Source organism: Coregonus clupeaformis, chromosome 24, assembly GCF_020615455.1.
Source record: "Coregonus clupeaformis isolate EN_2021a chromosome 24, ASM2061545v1, whole genome shotgun sequence".
Classification (NCBI taxonomy): Eukaryota; Metazoa; Chordata; class Actinopteri; order Salmoniformes; family Salmonidae; genus Coregonus; species Coregonus clupeaformis.
In genome coordinates this window covers 23,281,181-23,297,964 of record NC_059215.1, presented here as the reverse complement: position 1 = coordinate 23,297,964, position 16,784 = coordinate 23,281,181, and the positions used below count along the sequence as shown (strand labels likewise).

Sequence of the window (16,784 nt, the reverse complement as noted above, 5' to 3'; positions counted from 1 at the left end):
AAACTTATTCCACGGATCCCTTGGCCAACATTTTTTAATGTGTTGTTGGTAGTAATATTCATAAAAAAAAAAGAAATGTTATAAATATATATATTTTTTTATTAGATCTGGAGGTGGACCCCATGCTGTACCTCCGTGCACCGAATAGTCGCGGGAAATAAGGGTGCTGCAGCACCCCCTGAAAAATCAGAATAAATAAATAAAATAAATCATATTTTAAGTAGTGCACTGGCTCTTTAATAGTCCTGTATTAGCAACTAATTTAGCAGTCTGCAGCGAAAGCGCAGCCCCCCCACCCGTTGACAAAACATTCTCAGCACCACCCACCACACCATCTGCGGCGAAAGAAATCGCAGCACCCCCACCCCAAACTTCTTCCTGCAGCTATGCGCGGACCCCACTTTGAGAACCCCTGTTCTGAGGCATCAAAGTTACTCAACCCATGTATAGAAAAGAGCCTTCATTAGTGAGTAGGTTGTAGTTAAACAATGCTACACTAGACATTACAGGCAATACTGCCGGGCACAAGCTTCTGACAGTGCACGAAAGTAATAAATCAGATCCACATGGCGATTAAAAGGCAGGAGTGGTGCAAAGGTCGGTGTAGTTAAAGTAGCCTAGATCTTTATTTCTATAGAAACCACTAATAAATACGTACAAGCCAGTTTAAATGCCAGGTTACATATGAATACCTAAAGCTGAAATATTTTAAATATTCCTAATGCCGCCTCTGGCATCCTCGCTCATCATGTTTTCGCTCATTTGACACAAACAAAAGCTAGCTAAAACGGCACAGTTGGTTGGCAAGTATTTAACGTTAGCTAACTAGTTTACTATTTGACAAACGAACTACCTAACTACTGTAACATTAGTTGACAAGCAAAATTCACCAGCAGGTTAGCTAGCTAGCTAAAAGTGAATATGCTTGTGTCTCAAATAGCCTGCTCAAAACATTCTCATTCATTGAATTAATGAACGGGCTGTACATTGGTAGAATATTTATTTTCTTTCAGAACGGCTATTAAACTCAGGTTGTAGATGCAGTAAATATGGGAATTATCTTACCAAGTGGTGCCACCAAGTTAGCTATGCAACTCCGATTTCTGGTATTCGAGTTCAAAACAGTCGCTAGCATGAGGACACCACGGTTACCACAGCCACAAAGTCAAAATTGGCTATGGTAAACATTTATAAAAACAAAGATAAGCTTTTTGGTCTTAATTTGAGGTCATGGTTAGGCATAAGGTTAGCAGTGTGGTTAGGTTATAAAACGGATATTAAGAAGATAATTGTTTAAATAGGCGGGGTTTATGAATTTGTAGCTGTAGTAACTAGTGACGACCAGACACCACCCCCGCTTGTTGGACTTTCAATTACTTTCACGGAGTTTAGCGTTGGCAGGGAAACTTAAACCCGTTCTACCAGCATGTTAAATGTGCAACCAGAGGGAAAAAAAAAAAACTCTAGACCACCTTTACTGCACACACAGAGACGCGTACAAAGCTCGCCCTCCATTTGGCAAATCTGACCAGAACTATATCCTCCTGATTCCTGCTTATAAGCAAAAACTAAAGGAGGAAGCACCAGTTACTCGGTTAATAAGGAAGTGGTCAGATGACGCAGATGCTAAGCTACAGGACTGTTTTGCTAGCACAGACTGGAAAATGTTCCGGGATTCTTCCAATAGCATTGAAGAGTACACCACATCAGTCACTGATGTTGTCCCCACAGTGACTGTACGTACGTACCCCAACCAGAAGCCATGGATTACAGGCAACATCTGCACTGAGCTAAAGGGTAGAGCTGCCGCTTTCAAGGAGCGGGACTCTAACCCGGACGCTCATAAGAAATCCCGTTATGCCATCCGACGAACCATCAAACAGGCAAAGAGTCAATACAGGACTAAGATTGAATCGTACTACACCAGCTCCGACGCTCGTCGGATGTGGCAGGGCTTGAAAGACTACAAAGGGAAGCACAGCCGCGAGCTGCCCAGTGACATGACCCTACCAGGCGAGCTAAATCACTTCTATGCTTGCTTCGAGGCAAGCAACACTGAAGCATGCATGGGAGCATTAGCTGTTCCCGGATGACTATGTGATCACGCTCTCCGTAGCCAATGTGAGTAAGACTTTTAAGCAGGTCAACATTCACAAGGCCGCAGGGCCAGACGGATTACTCCGAGCATCCGCTGACCAATGGCAAGTGTCTTCACTGATATTTTCAACATATCCTTGACTGAGTCTGTAATACCAACATGTTTCAAGCAGACCACCATAGTCCCTGTGCCCAAGAACACTAAGATATCCTACCTAAATGACTACCGACCTGTAGCACTCATGCCTGTAGCCATGAAGTGCTTTGAAAAGCTGGTCATGGCTCACATCAACACCATTATCCCAGAAACCCTAGACCCACTCAATTTGCATAGCGCCCCAACAGATTAACAGATGATGCAATCTCTATTGCACTCCACACTGCCCTTTCCCACCTGGAGAAGAGGAACCCCTACATGAGAATGCTATTCATTGACTACAGCTCAGCGTTCAACACCATAGTGCCCTCAAAGCTCATCACTAAGCTAAGGACCCTGGGACTAAACACCTCCCTCTGCAACTGGATCCTGGACTTCCTGACAGACCGCCCCCAGGTGGTAAGGGTAGGTAACAACACATCTGCCACGCTGATCCTCAACACGGGGGCCCCTCAGGGTTGCGTGCTCAGACCCCTCCTGTACTCCCTGTTCACCCATGACTGCATGGCCAGGCACGACTCCAACACCATCATTAAGTTTGCCGACAACACGACAGTGGTAGGCCTGATCAGCCTATAGGGATGAGGTCAGAGACCTGGCAGTGTGGTGCCAGGATAACAACCTCTCCCTCAACGTGATCAAGACAAAGGAGATGATTGTGGACTACAGGAAAAAAAAGAGGACTGAGCACGCCCCCATTCTCATCGACAGGGCTGTAGTGGAACAGGTTGAGAGATTCAAGTTCCTTGGTGTCCACATCACCAACAAACTATCATGGGCCAAACACACCAAGACAGTCGTGAAGAGGGCACGACAAAGCCTATTTCCCCTCAGGAGACTGAAAATATTTGGTATGGGTCCTCAGATCCTCAAAAAGTTCTACAGCTGCACCATCGAGAGCATCCTGACTGGTTGCATCACTGCCTGGTATGGCAACTGCTCGGCCTCTGACCGCAAGGCACTACAGAGCGTACGGGCCAAGCTTCCTGCCATCCAGGACCTCTATACCAGGCGGTGTCAGAGGAAGGCCCTAAAAATTGTCAAAGACTCCAGCCACCCTATTCATAGACTGTTCTCTCTGCTACCGCACGGCAAGCGGTACCGGAGTGCCATGTCTAGGTCCAAAAGGCTTCTTAACAGCTTCTACCCCCAAGACATAAGACTCCTGAACAGCTAATTATGGCTACCCAGACTATTTGCATTGCCCACCCCACCCCCTCTTTTACGCTGCTGCTACGCTGTTTATTATCTGTGTATAGTCACTTTAACTCTACCCACATGTACATATTACCTCAACTACCTCTACTCTGTACCGGTACCCCCTGTATATAGCCTTCCAACTGTTAATTATTTTACTGCTGCTCTTTAATTAATTATTTTTTACTTAACACTTTTTTTTTCTTAATTGCATTGTTGGTTAAGGGCTTGTAAGTAAGCATTTCACTGTAAGGTCTACACCTGTTGTATTCGGTGCATGTGGCAAATACAATTTTGATTTGATTTGGCTACGTTTGTATTGTCTTTGTTTACAATGTCCAATGCATTGATCAGTGGCTTGGGGAGTCATTATGCCCCCTTGTGGCCAAACATTTCCCGTGCAACCTCATCAGGGGTGTGTTCAAGATGTAACGTTTCGATGGTTGAGATGAATGCAGAGTTAGCAAATCTTTACTGGTTTGCGAATGCAAAGTGTATTTTAAGCCGTTGTGCTAAAAAAAACCCCGAAACAAATCATCGTACAGTGTTCAGCACCATTCCTGTTCTAAAACATTCACTATTGACTATTATTATGATATCGAAAGGACCCCTGTTTTCAAACAAGTACGTGCATGTTATGCATGCTGAATAGATCTCAGAATGACGTCAGACATATACACTTGTAAGCGGAACTGTGGGGTTATGGTTTGCACACCGCCATTAAAACCCAAAGAAGATGTGGCGTGAATAAATTTGAATTTTAGCAGCCAATGTGGGCTTGCTTGCGGAGATGTAGAAACATCAAGAACACGATTATCTAGTTGCTGTTTCACTTAAAAATGGACGAGATACGGTGAGTTGATGAGCTCGACACATTAACATAATTACAATAATCGATGTAGTGTAAGTTTAGTGACAGTATGTGAGATGTGATTTTAGTTCCGTTTCCAACATTCTTTCGTTTGGTGTGTCCATTGCCAGAAGATACCAACCCTACCATTAGGCTTGTTTACACTGAGTTGCACTGGGGTCGGACCTCAATCATTGTTACATTAATGCCATGTCAGAAACTCGGAAATGGCCAACTTGCTAACCTTGGCAGAAGAGTCGGATCCCGAGTTTCCCACATAGGTATCAGAATCAACCAATGGGAAGGTCTACACAAACAACTAAAGTTAATTTTAATCGGAGAGCCCCAGTTTGACATGACTTGATAGCGGCATAAGACACTTGGAGCAGGTGCAAGATATAGGTCTGAAAACGTACCTCAATGCAGGGATGGGATATGCCACTGTATTCCACATTTTTACCTTTGTCCACACAGCTCCATCGAGAACATTGAAATACTGCTAGTTTTCCCAGAAAACTGACCTTTTCGTCCTCTAGCAGTAGCCACAGTAGCCATTATGGAATGGCACGTTGCATTGAACAACAAAGGTGCTGATTGGCTGATACTGCCATTCCAAAATGGCTGCGGTGGCTACTGCTAGCTAGCATGAGGAAGGAAATGGGAAACACGCTTTTCACGCCACTTCGATACCGAAGTTACTTTTTCGTAGCAGACTACGGTTAAGGTTAAGAAAATAGTTAGGGTTGGCGAAAATGCTCTCCTAACCTGCTACAAAAATCACTTTGTATCGAAGTGGCGTGAAACGTGTGTCCTGAAGAAAAGGGCAGTTTTCTGGGAAAACTAGCAGTATTTCAATCTTCTCGATGTATCAGTGTGGATAAAGATCAAATTGAGTACAGTGGCATATCCCATCTCTGCATTGAGGTACGTTTTCCGACACATATCTTGTAAACCCAATGCCATGGCCGTCTCAGTCACCAGATCTCAACCCAATTGAACACTTATGGGAAATTCTGGAGCGGTGCCTGAAACAGCATTTTCCACCACCATCAACAAAACACAAAATAACTGAATTTCTCATGGAATAATGGTGTCACATCCCTCCAATAGAGTTCCAGACCCTTGTAGAATCTATGCCAAGGTGCATTGAAGCCGTTCTGGCTCGTGGTGGCCCAATGCCCTATTAAGACACTTTATGTTGGGGTTTCCTTGATTTTGGCAGTTACCTGTATCTCATCATAGATCAATGAATATTACATATTATGCGTATATCAGCCATTGAATTTGAACCTATTAGCATCTTGCACAGTAACTAATATCCACATATATTTCTATTTCAGTCCACTGTTGAGCAATCAGCCGTGGGAGGGCTCAGATCTCCCATCCCCAAACCTGAGACCAAGGCACCAGGAACTGATCCCAACGCCATGTGGCCCGGTCAGTATACGTCCCAATTGTTCTCATTTTACACAGAGTAGACATTGTCACATTTATCTATTCTAGCTATTGCTTGAATTGGGAACCAGAATTTCATTTCAACATTCTTCCTGCACTGCAGAAAACCTTTGAATTCCTATAAAGATAAGTTCCTTTTTGTGTCTCTCAGTAAAACATTTTCTCTTATCACATGAATAAGAATGTAGGCTACATTTTCACAGCACAAGAAGAATGTTCCTTTGTCTTACTCAGGAATTTGCACCCGTTTTGATTTAAAAGGGCCCTAGGTGTCTGTGACTAAAGAAAGCTTATATGCTTTGCTTTCTCCTCCCCACAGATAAAGCCTTGGTCAGAGCTGTCATGCTTGGTGAAGCTTTACTTCTGCTTCACCATCGCCTCTCTACTGGCACTATTTGCCCTCACACTGACAAACATCTACAGGCAAAGCATGGCAACGTACAGCTATGAGGACGACTTCACTGTATCCCTCATCCAACTGGTTGGAATTTGTAAGTGGCATGTCTTACATTAGGGGTGATAGAAATGGATTGTTAACTAATGATGTAATCAACAGAGTGCCAACTCCTTACTGTGTCCAGACATGAACACATAATGAAAAGTTCAGAGAAAATAAATGCAATCCCCAACTCGGCTCACCCCATGACAACATTGTGTGCTATGGTTAAATCCTGATTATGCCGCCTACACCAATACTGTATCACACACAGTCTTCTTTATGTTTCTCCAGTGTTCTGCATATACTACATCACTAGGGGCATCCTGCAGGAGAACAGGCAAGAGTTGATAGTGTTTGTCCTCAGTGTGTTGGTGGTCATGATGCGGTCTGTGGTCAACTTCATGGTGCTCCCTGTCCAGGATAGAAAGGACCTGCTTCTGGTACGTTGCATGTGGACTGACAAAATTAAACCAACTCCTACAGTGGGGAAAAAAAGTATTTAGTCAGCCACCAATTGTGCAAGTTCTCCCACTTAAAAAGATGAGAGAGGCCTGTAATTTTCATCATAGGTACACGTCAACTATGACAGACAAAATTAGATTTTTTTTCTCCAGAAAATCACATTGTAGGATTTTTAATGAATTTATTTGCAAATTATGGTGGAAAATAAGTATTTGGTCAATAACAAAACTTTCTCAATACTTTGTTATATACCCTTTGTTGGCAATGACACAGGTCAAACGTTTACTGTAAGTCTTCACAAGGTTTTCACACACTGGTGCTGGTATTTTGGCCCATTCCTCCATGCAGATCTCCTCTAGAGCAGGGCAACACGGACTTTCAACTCCCTCCAAAGATTTTCTATGGGGTTGAGATCTGGAGACTGGCTAGGCCACTCCAGGACCTTGAAATGCTTCTTACGAAGCCACTCCTTCGTTGCCCGGGCGGTGTGTTTGGGATCATCGTCATGCTGAAAGACCCAGCCACGTTTCATCTTCAATGCCCTTGCTGATGGAAGGAGGTTTTCACTCAAAATATCACGATACATGGCCCCATTCATTCTTTCCTTTACACTGATCAGTCGTCCTGGTCCCTTTGCAGAAAAACAGCCCCAAAGCATGATGTTTCCACCCCCATGCTTCACAGTAGGTATGGTGTTATTTGGATGCAACTCAGCATTCTTTGTCCTCCAAACACGACGAGTTGAGTTTTTACCAAAAAGTTATATTTTGGTTTCATCTGACCATATGACATTCTCCCAATCCTCTTCTGGATCATCCAAATGCACTCTAGCAAACTTCAGACGGGCCTGGACATGTGCTGGCTTAAGCAGGGGGACAGTCTGGCACTGCAGGATTTGAGTCCCTGGCGGCGTAGTGTGTTACTGATGGTAGGCTTTGTTACTTTGGTCCCAGCTCTCTGCAGGTCATTCACTAGGTCCCCCCGTGTGGTTCTGGGATTTTTGCTCACCGTTCTTGTGATAATTTTGACCCCACGGGGTGAGATCTTGCGTGGAGCCCCAGATCGAGGGAGATTATCAGTGGTCTTGTATGTCTTCCATTTCCTAATAATTGCTCCCACAGTTGATTTCTTCAAACCAAGCTGCTTACCTATTGCAGATTCAGTCTTCCCAGCCTGGTGCAGGTCTACAATTTTGTTTCTGGTGTCCTCTGACAGCTCTTTGGTCTTGGCCATAGTGGAGTTTGGAGTGTGATTGTTTGAGGTTGTGGACAGGTGTCTTTTATACTGATAACAAGTTCAAACAGGTGCCATTAATACAGGTAACGAGTGGAGGACAGAGGAGCCTCTTAAAGAAGAAGTTACAAGTCTGTGAGAGCCAGAAATCTTCCTTGTTTGTAGGTGACCAAATACTTATTTTCCACCATAATTTGCAAATAAAATCATTAAAAATCCTACAATGTGATTTTCTGGAAATTTTTTCCTCAATTTGTCTGTCATAGTTGACGTGTACCTATGATGAAAATTACAGGCCTCTCTCATCTTTTTAAGTGGGAGAACTTGCACAATTGGTGGCTGACTAAATACTTTTTTCCCCCACTGTATGTCTAATCCAGGGTCATGTTCAGTAGGGTATACCGTAGCAAAGTGTTTTGCAACGGAAAACAACAATCTGTGTTCTCATTGGACAAGTTCAGGTAGTACCTCCCTGTTTCAAAACATTTTCTCCCTACTGAACACGGCTCAATTGTGACCAGATATGATTGTGCATGTGCTTATGTCACAGGTGCGGTTTGAGTAGCTGCAGTAGTTAATCGGTGTGTGTGCTTGTGTGGCAGGTACGGTTTGTGTGCATCCTGTGTGTAGGCATGGTCCATGTCCTGTGCGCCACGCTGCTCATCCAAAGGCCCAACATGATGGCCTTCCGGGTGGGCGGAGCTCTGGAGAGCCTCCAGGAGCAGTACTTCCTGATCAACCTGTGCTTCTCCATGGTCACCTTTGATCTACAGGCCCAGGTACCGCCACATTCCACATGCGTCATAATACTGACAACCGACAACCATTTTCTTCTGACAGATGGCACCATTCTAACATGATCTGTTGCCTCGACACTGAGCATCTGTGGTGCAGATATGTATGATTGACTTCAGGGTATTTTTTTGTATTTATAAGGATCCCCATTAGCTGCTGCCAAGGCAGCAGCTACTATTCCTGGGGTCCAAACAAATTAAGGCAAAAATAAAACAGTACATGTAACATTACTACACCACTACATATCTACAATACATTTATAATACCACCATACATGTGCTTGTGTGTGTCTCTTCACAGTCTGCGTTGTTCCATAAGGTGTCGTTTTTGTATGTTTTTTAAAACCTGATTTTACTGCTTGCAAGAGTTACTTGATGTGGAATAGAGTTCCATGTAGTCATGGCTCTGTGTAGTACTGTGTGTTTTCCAGAGTCTTTTCTGGACTTGGGGACTGTGAAGAGACCTCTGGTGGCATGTCTTGTGGGGTATGCAGGGGTGTCTGAGCTGTGTGCTAGTAGTTTAAACAGACAGCTCTGTGCTTTCAACATGTCTATACCTCTCACAAAGACAAGTAGTGATGCAGTCAATCTCTCCTCTACTTCGAGCCAGGAGAGATTGACATGCATGTCATTGATATTAGATCTATGTGTACATTTAAGGGCCAGCCATGCTGCTCTGTTCTGGGCCAACTGTAATTTGCCTTTGTCCCTCTTTGTGGCACTTGACGATATGACTGGGCAGTAGTCCAGGTGCGACAACTTGAGCCTGTAAGACTTGTTTTGTTGATAGCAATGTCAAGAAAGCAGAGTATCGCTTTATTACGGACAGAACTCTCACCATCTTAGCTACCGTTGCATCAATATGTTTTGACCATGACAGTTTACAATCCAGGGTTACACCATGCAGTTTAGTCTGCTCAACTTGCTCAATTTTCACATTCTTCATTACACGATTTAGTTTAGGTTTTAGTGAATGATTTGTCCCAGATATAATGCTTTTAGTATTTAAAATATTTAGGACTAGCTTATTACTTGCCACCCATTCTAAAACTGACTGCAGCTCTTTAAGTATTGCAGTGATTTTACTTGCTGTGGTAGCTGACGTGCATAGTGTTGAGTCATCAGCATACATAGACACACAGGCTTTACTCAGAGCCAGGTCATTAGTAAAGATTGAACAAAGTAAGGGGCCTAAACAGCTATCCTGGGGAATACCCGACTCTACATGGATTGTTGGAGAGGCTTCCATTAAAAAACACCCTTTGTGTTCTGTTAGACAGAACTCTTGATCCACGATATAGCAGGGGATGTAAAATCATAACACACAAGTTTTTCCAGTAGCAGATTATGATCGATAATGTCAAAAGCTGCACTGAAGTCTAACAAAACAGCTCCAACAATCGTATTATCCATTTCTTTCAGCCAATCATCAGTCATTTGTGTAAGTGCCGTACATGTTGAGTGCCCTTCCCTATCAGCGTGCCGAAAGTCAGTTGTTAATTTGTTTACTGTGAAATAGCATTGTATCTGGTCAAACACATTTTTTCCCAAAAGTTTACTAAGGGTTGGCAACCGGTTGATTGGTTAGCTGTTTGAGCCATTAAAGGGTGCCTTGCTATACTTGGGTAGCGGAATGACTTTTGCTTCCCTCCAGGTCTGAGGGCACACACTTAACTGTAGGCTTAGATTGAAGAGGTGGCAATATAGTCCGCTACCATCCTCTAATTTTCCATCCAAGTTGTCAGACCCAGGTGGCTTGCCATTGTTGATAGACAACCATTTGTTCAGCTCTTCCACACACAATTTACAGAATTCAAAATTACAATGTTTGTCTTTCATAATTTGGTCAGTTATGTATTGATGTGTATGTTCAGAATTTGTGTTTGCATGTCATGCCTAAATTTGCTAATCTTGCCAATGAAAAAAATAATTCAAGTAGTTGGCAATATCAGTGGGTTTTGTTATGAATTAGCCATTTGATTCAATGAATGATGGAGCGGAGTTTGCCTTTTTGTATTTTTATTTATTTAAGGTGCTCTAAAGCTTTTTACTATCATCCTTTATATTAGGGTCATTCATACATCAGGGTCTTTGGGATGGAGCTGTACTGGATTGATAGTTGGTATAACCTGTGGCTGGTTTTGCTGTTTCTCTGTCAGCTGTGCCTTTGCATACTGATTATGACGTCAGGCACAACCATGTCCTTCACGAACAGCATCATCCTGGGCTTTGGAGTGGTCTGGGCCTGCCTTACCGCAGCCATGGGGGCTATCGCAGTGAGTAACAAATATCAAGATAATAAAATATGTAATCTAATAATTAGGGTGCACTGCACAAGTGCATAAACAGTATGAGTATGTAAAGAATAGAACATAAATATTTCACAATGAAAGACTACACGATACTATTCATAAAGTATGTGAACTCAATTAAAGGAAGGGTGGTGGAAATAATTATGTTAACCTGTAAGCACTTATGAAGCGCATACAGTTGAAGTCGGAAGTGGTCCTCTGTAGCTCAATTGGTAGAGCACTTCTGACCATGGCGCTTGTAACGCCAGGGTAGTAGGTTCGATCCCCGGGACCACCCATACGTAAAAATGTATGCACACATGACTGTAAGTCGCTTTGGATAAAAGTGTCTGCTAAATGGCATATTATATTATATTATAGTATTACATACACTTAGGTTGGAGTCATTAAAGCTTGTTTCTTGTTAACAAACTATAGTTTTGGCAAGTCTGTTAGGACATCTACTATGTGCATGACACAAGTAATTTTTCCAACAATTGTTTACAGACAGATTATTTTACTTATAATTCACTGTATCACAATTCCAGTAGGTCAGAAGTTTACATACACTAAGTTGACTGTGCCTTTAACATCTTGGAAAATTCCAGAAAATGATGTCATGGCTTTAGAAGCTTCTGATAGGCTAATTGACATCATTTGAGTCAGTTGGAGGTGTACCTGTGGATGTATTTCAAGGCCTACCTTCAAACTCAGTGCCTCTTTGCTTGACATCATGGGAAAATCAAAAGAAATCAGCCAAGACCTCAGAAATTTTTTTGTAGACCTCCACAAATCTGGTTCATCCTTGGGAGCAATTTCCAAACGCCTGAAGGTAACACGTTCATCTGTACAAACAATAGTATGCAAGTATAAACACCATGGGACCACTGAAAAAGCGTGTGCGAGCAAGGAGGCCTACAAACCTGACTCAGTTACACCAGCTTTGTCAGGAGGAATGGGCCAAAAGTCACCCACCTTATTGTGGGAAGCTTGTGGAAGGCTACCTGAAACGTTTGACCCAAGTTAAACAATTTAAAGGCAATGCTACCAAATACTAATTGAGTGTATGTAAACTTCTTACCCAGTGGGAATGTGATGAAAGAAATAAAAGCTGAAATAAATCATTCTCTCTACTATTATTCTGACATTTCACATTCTTAAAATAAAGTGGTGATCCTAACTGACCTAAGACAGGGAATTTTTACTAGGATTAGATGTCAGGAATTGTGAAAAACTGAGTTTACATGTATTTGGCTAAGGTGTATGTAAACCTCTGACTTCAACTGTACATCATGTAAAACAGGTTTATCTGTCCTTTGTTCCAGGTTTTAAAAGAAGCCAAGTTGCTGGTTTGGGTCTTTGTCCTTCAGAATGTGCCGGAGGTGGCCTACTTTGTGTACCTGATGTACAGGGTGAGCTGTGAAAGCCAGTGGTTGAACTGATCCCAAATCAGGTCTTTAGGGAAATTATGGTGGATGGTTGCTCTGAGATGGACTTCATATGGTCTTCTGATTTCAGATCAGTGCACATTGGGGGCAGGACAAGACGTATACACTGGAGGCCGCTGCTGTGACTGGAGCGGTGATCTCAGTGCTGATCAAAGGCGTGCTTTTCGGGTCTCTCTTCCGATTGGCGCGCAGCTTCGGCCAGGGCCTGAGGGAGAGGAGTGAGTAGAGTACTGCCTGTATTTTTCCTTCACCTGTTCCACTCTGTTTACAAGGGGTCAGTATACTCAGGCTAGACTAGAACAAGGCTCATAGACGACACAAACATTCAATGTTTTGACACATTGAAGGAGCATTTGTATTAACACTTTTTTGTTATGGGCACAGTAAAACAGTCATTCCAAGAACTTCTGACTGAAATCGTGAAACAGACCTTCAACTACTTGTTTGTGTTGACTGTGTGATACACCTTTCCAACTCCTTCAACTTTCCTTTATATACAGTGGGGAAAAAAAGTATTTAGTCAGCCACCAATTGTGCAAGTTCTCCCACTTAAAAAGATGAGAGAGGCCTGTAATTTTCATTATAGGTACACGTCAACTATGACAGACAAAATGAGAATTTTTTTTCCAGAAAATCACATTGTAGGATTTTTAATGAATTTATTTGCAAATTATGGTGGAAAATAAGTATTTGGTCACCTACAAACAAGCAAGATTTCTGGCTCTCACAGACCTGTAACTTCTTCTTTAAGAGGCTCCTCTGTCCTCCACTCGTTACCTGTATTAATGGCACCTGTTTTAACTTGTTATCAGTATAAAAGACACCTGTCCACAACCTCAAACAGTCACACTCCAAACTCCACTATGGCCAAGACCAAAGAGCTGTCAAAGGACACCAGAAACAAAATTGTAGACCTGCACCAGGCTGGGAAGACTGAATCTGCAATAGGTAAGCAGCTTGGTTTGAAGAAATCAACTGTGGGAGCAATTATTAGGAAATGGAAGACATACAAGACCACTGATAATCTCCCTCGATCTGGGGCTCCACGCAAGATCTCACCCCGGGGGGGTCAAAATTATCACAAGAACGGTGAGCAAAAATCCCAGAACCACACGGGGGGACCTAGTGAATGACCTGCAGAGAGCTGGGACCAAAGTAACAAAGCCTACCATCAGTAACACACTACGCCACCAGGGACTCAAATCCTGCAGTGCAAGACGTGTCCCCCTGCTTAAGCCAGTACATGTCCAGGCCCGTCTGAAGTTTGCTAGAGTGCATTTGGATGATCCAGAAGAGGATTGGGAGAATGTGATATGGTCAGATGAAACCAAAATATAACTTTTTGGTAAAAACTCAACTCGTCGTGTTTGGAGGACAAAGAATGCTGAGTTGCATCCAAAGAACACCATACCTACTGTGAAGCATGGGGGTAGAAACATCATGCTTTGGGGCTGTTTTTCTGCAAAGGGACCAGGACGACTGATCCGTGTAAAGGAAAGAATGAATGGGGCCATGTATCGTGAGATTTTGAGGGAAAACCTACTTCCATCAGCAAGGGCATTGAAGATGAAACGTGGCTGGGTCTTTTAGCATGACAATGATCCCAAACACACCGCCCGGGCAACGAAGGAGTGGCTTCGTAAGAAGCATTTCAAGGTCCTGGAGTGGCCTAGCCAGTCTCCAGATCTCAACCCCATAGAAAATCTTTGGAGGGAGTTGAAAGTCCGTGTTGCCCAGCGACAGCCCCAAAACATCACTGCTCTAGAGGAGATCTGCATGGAGGAATGGGCCAAAATACCAGCAACAGTGTGTGAAAACCTTGTGAAGACTTACAGAAAACGTTTGACCTGTGTCATTGCCAACAAATGGAATATAACAAAGTATTGAGAAACTTTTGTTATTGACCAAATACTTATTTTCCACCATAATTTGCAAATAAATTCATTAAAAATCCTACAATGTGATTTTCTGGAAAAAAAATTCTCATTTTGTCTGTCATAGTTGACGTGTACCTATGATGAAAATTACAGGCCTCTCTCATCTTTTTACAGGCCTCTCTCATCTTTTTAAGTGGGAGAACTTGCACAATTGGTGGCTGACTAAATACTTTTTTTCCCCACTGTATGAAAAGGTTTTGCCGGCGACAGTCTCTACTTTTATTTCTGCCAACCGACCAAGTCATGATTGCGGTAAAGCTCTGCCTATGTAAAGCCAATTTACGCTTGCTCCAGCGATGCGATCCAGAGGCTCTGTACGGAGGGTGTGACACAATTGCGGAGCCCCCGGAGGCTTGCAGAGGCCAAATTGAGCTCCATACCGGATCGCCGTGTGCTTCCCAAATGTTTTAACAATGTGGAGGACTCCATATAGCTCCGCATTGACATGATTGGTTGACGGTAGGTGGGGGCAGGAGGTCCTGCATAAAACACAAACTTACTTCCGTCACAACCGCTCTGCGAAGCATGAATGCCCTGACTTCTGCAGAGGTCGTATCACCGTAAAGGCTGTACAGCCAATGCAGATGTCGGATTGACCATGCAGTGTCCCCAATTTCGATCTTGTCTCATCGCTGCAACTCCCCAATAGGCTCCTCGGGAGGTGAAGGTCGAGTCATGCGTCCTCCGAAACATGACCCGCCAAGCCACACTTCTTAACACCCGCCCGCTTAACCCGGAAGCCAGCCGCACCAATGTGTTGGAGGAAACACTGTTCAACTGATGACCGAGGTCAGCCTACAGGCACCCGGCCCGCCACAAGGAGTCGCTAGAACGCGATGAGTCAAGTAAAGCCCTATGGGACTCCCGACCACAGCCGGTTGTGATACAGCCTGGGATCGAACCCGGGTCTGTAGTGACGCCTCTAGCACTGCCTTAGACCGCTGCGCCACTCGGGAGGTCCAGTGTCTGTTTTAATTAAGAAAATAACTATGGATTTCATGTGCATGGCGTACTATAGGCTGCACAGAGCAGTAACATAATTAAACTTTAAATATGCAATTTTATTCTTTTGAAAATTCATTTTATTAGTATTATGTTTCTTAGGAAATGCCTAAAACAAATTAATAAATGGGACTGTATGAATTAGGTGCTAAAAAACATTGCCTGATTTATATATTTTTTTACAGGCAACATACCGTAAATCTGTCTGTAAAGGGTATGAGACTAGCTAATCAGGGTACTTTCATGTTTCTCTCTCTCCAGTGTTTTCATCGGACAAGCAGTAAGATGCTGTCATGAGAAGGAAGTGGCTACGGTTACACAAGACGGATCAGCAACAATTTCTCAATTTTGTAACAACTCTGGTACTGACCAATGTTTGAAGTTAGGATCTAGAGGGAATTGCCCTCAAATGGCCGTTGGACTGGTCTGTTTTTACTAAAGATAATTTCACTGCATGTGACAGACGTAAGTTACTGTATCTGTCATACTTCACTAACAGTTTAAGTATAAAATAATCAGTTTACAATGTTTGATAGCTGATGATCACCACTGATTTAATGTATTACATGAGTCTACGACACACGGTTACTTTCATCACATTTTGCCTACTTCTGGAGGATTCACCTCAGTATGTTGGATAATGCTTACCCTTTAATGTGCCTACAACATATACAGTGAGATGTTAAGCTCTTTGGAGTCTGGAGAACCAGTTTACAAGGCCACATGCACAATCCAACTTCTGAAACAGCACTGAAAGAGCTACTGTATGTAAATCAATGCAGATATTCTGCACAACGATTTTCTTTTTAGGGTCACTTTGCTTTTACCATAATCATTTCAACGGATTATCACTTTTACCTTATTATTCAAAGTGTGCTTGTAGTAATATAAACCAAAGAAAATATGCAGTGGTATTCTAATACATCCATTGGAAATGGTGCCCTGTCTATGAAATGGTTTATTTGAGAGATTTTATACTGCTAACTTTCTATTTGCATTAGATTTTTTTTTTTTTATCTGTTTTGGTGAACAAGATGTATTATTTTATATACAGTAGTATGTTCCTATGTATTAACTTCTCTTGATATGTCCATTGTCTATGCACTGCACTGAATATCTTAGGTTGAAATGATTTTTAATCTATCATTAATTAATCATTGTTGAAAGCCAGTGAACATTATCTTTATAGGTTTTTGCTGCACTTTATTGATTGGTTGACAACCCATTATTGTGTTTTTGTAAACTGCAGGTTCTCAATAAAATGACGAAACAAGTGTTGCAGTAAACTCCTTAATAATAAAAAAAATTGGAAGAGAAGTGAACTGCTGGGAAAGAGCTTACTTCCTCAAATATTCAATAAGTAATAAAGCATGTTATGCTGTCTTTTTCCTTGTTCCCGTCACTTACAAAAAGAGGGGTCAA

The 16,784-nt window shown here is 42.7% G+C and overlaps 2 protein-coding genes across 4 annotated transcripts in view; one reads left to right on the top strand and one right to left on the bottom strand.

Moving 5' to 3' along the window:
* The window catches only part of LOC121538441 (solute carrier family 35 member E2A), a 32,481-nt gene extending 27,632 nt beyond the window's left edge, over positions 1–4,849 (bottom strand). For 2 of the 3 annotated variants that reach the window (XM_041846448.2, XM_041846450.2), the window contains exon 1: positions 1,066–1,221. The gene's annotated coding sequence lies outside the window, so the exon portion shown is untranslated. Of the gene's footprint in view, positions 1–1,065; positions 1,222–4,717 lie in introns of those variants that run through there. The other variant, XM_041846449.2, reaches the window with a different exon arrangement.
* LOC121538442 lies at positions 4,136–16,636 on the top strand. The gene is made up of 9 exons (XM_041846452.1): positions 4,136–4,304; positions 5,642–5,738; positions 6,076–6,247; positions 6,487–6,635; positions 8,493–8,669; positions 10,844–10,960; positions 12,301–12,387; positions 12,494–12,641; positions 15,624–16,636. The coding sequence occupies exons 1-9, from the start codon at positions 4,291–4,293 to the stop codon at positions 15,644–15,646; spliced, it is 984 nt and encodes a 327-aa protein (XP_041702386.1). The 5' UTR covers positions 4,136–4,290; the 3' UTR covers positions 15,647–16,636.
* Positions 16,637–16,784: the final 148 nt, after the last annotated feature.

Excerpts from the sequence above, each read along its gene's own strand:
- LOC121538442 (XM_041846452.1), top strand. Across the intron at positions 10,961-12,300 it reads CAGCCATGGGGGCTATCGCA|GTTTTAAAAGAAGCCAAGTT; the intron begins GTGAGTAACAAA and ends CCTTTGTTCCAG. Across the intron at positions 12,388-12,493 it reads TTGTGTACCTGATGTACAGG|ATCAGTGCACATTGGGGGCA; the intron begins GTGAGCTGTGAA and ends TTCTGATTTCAG.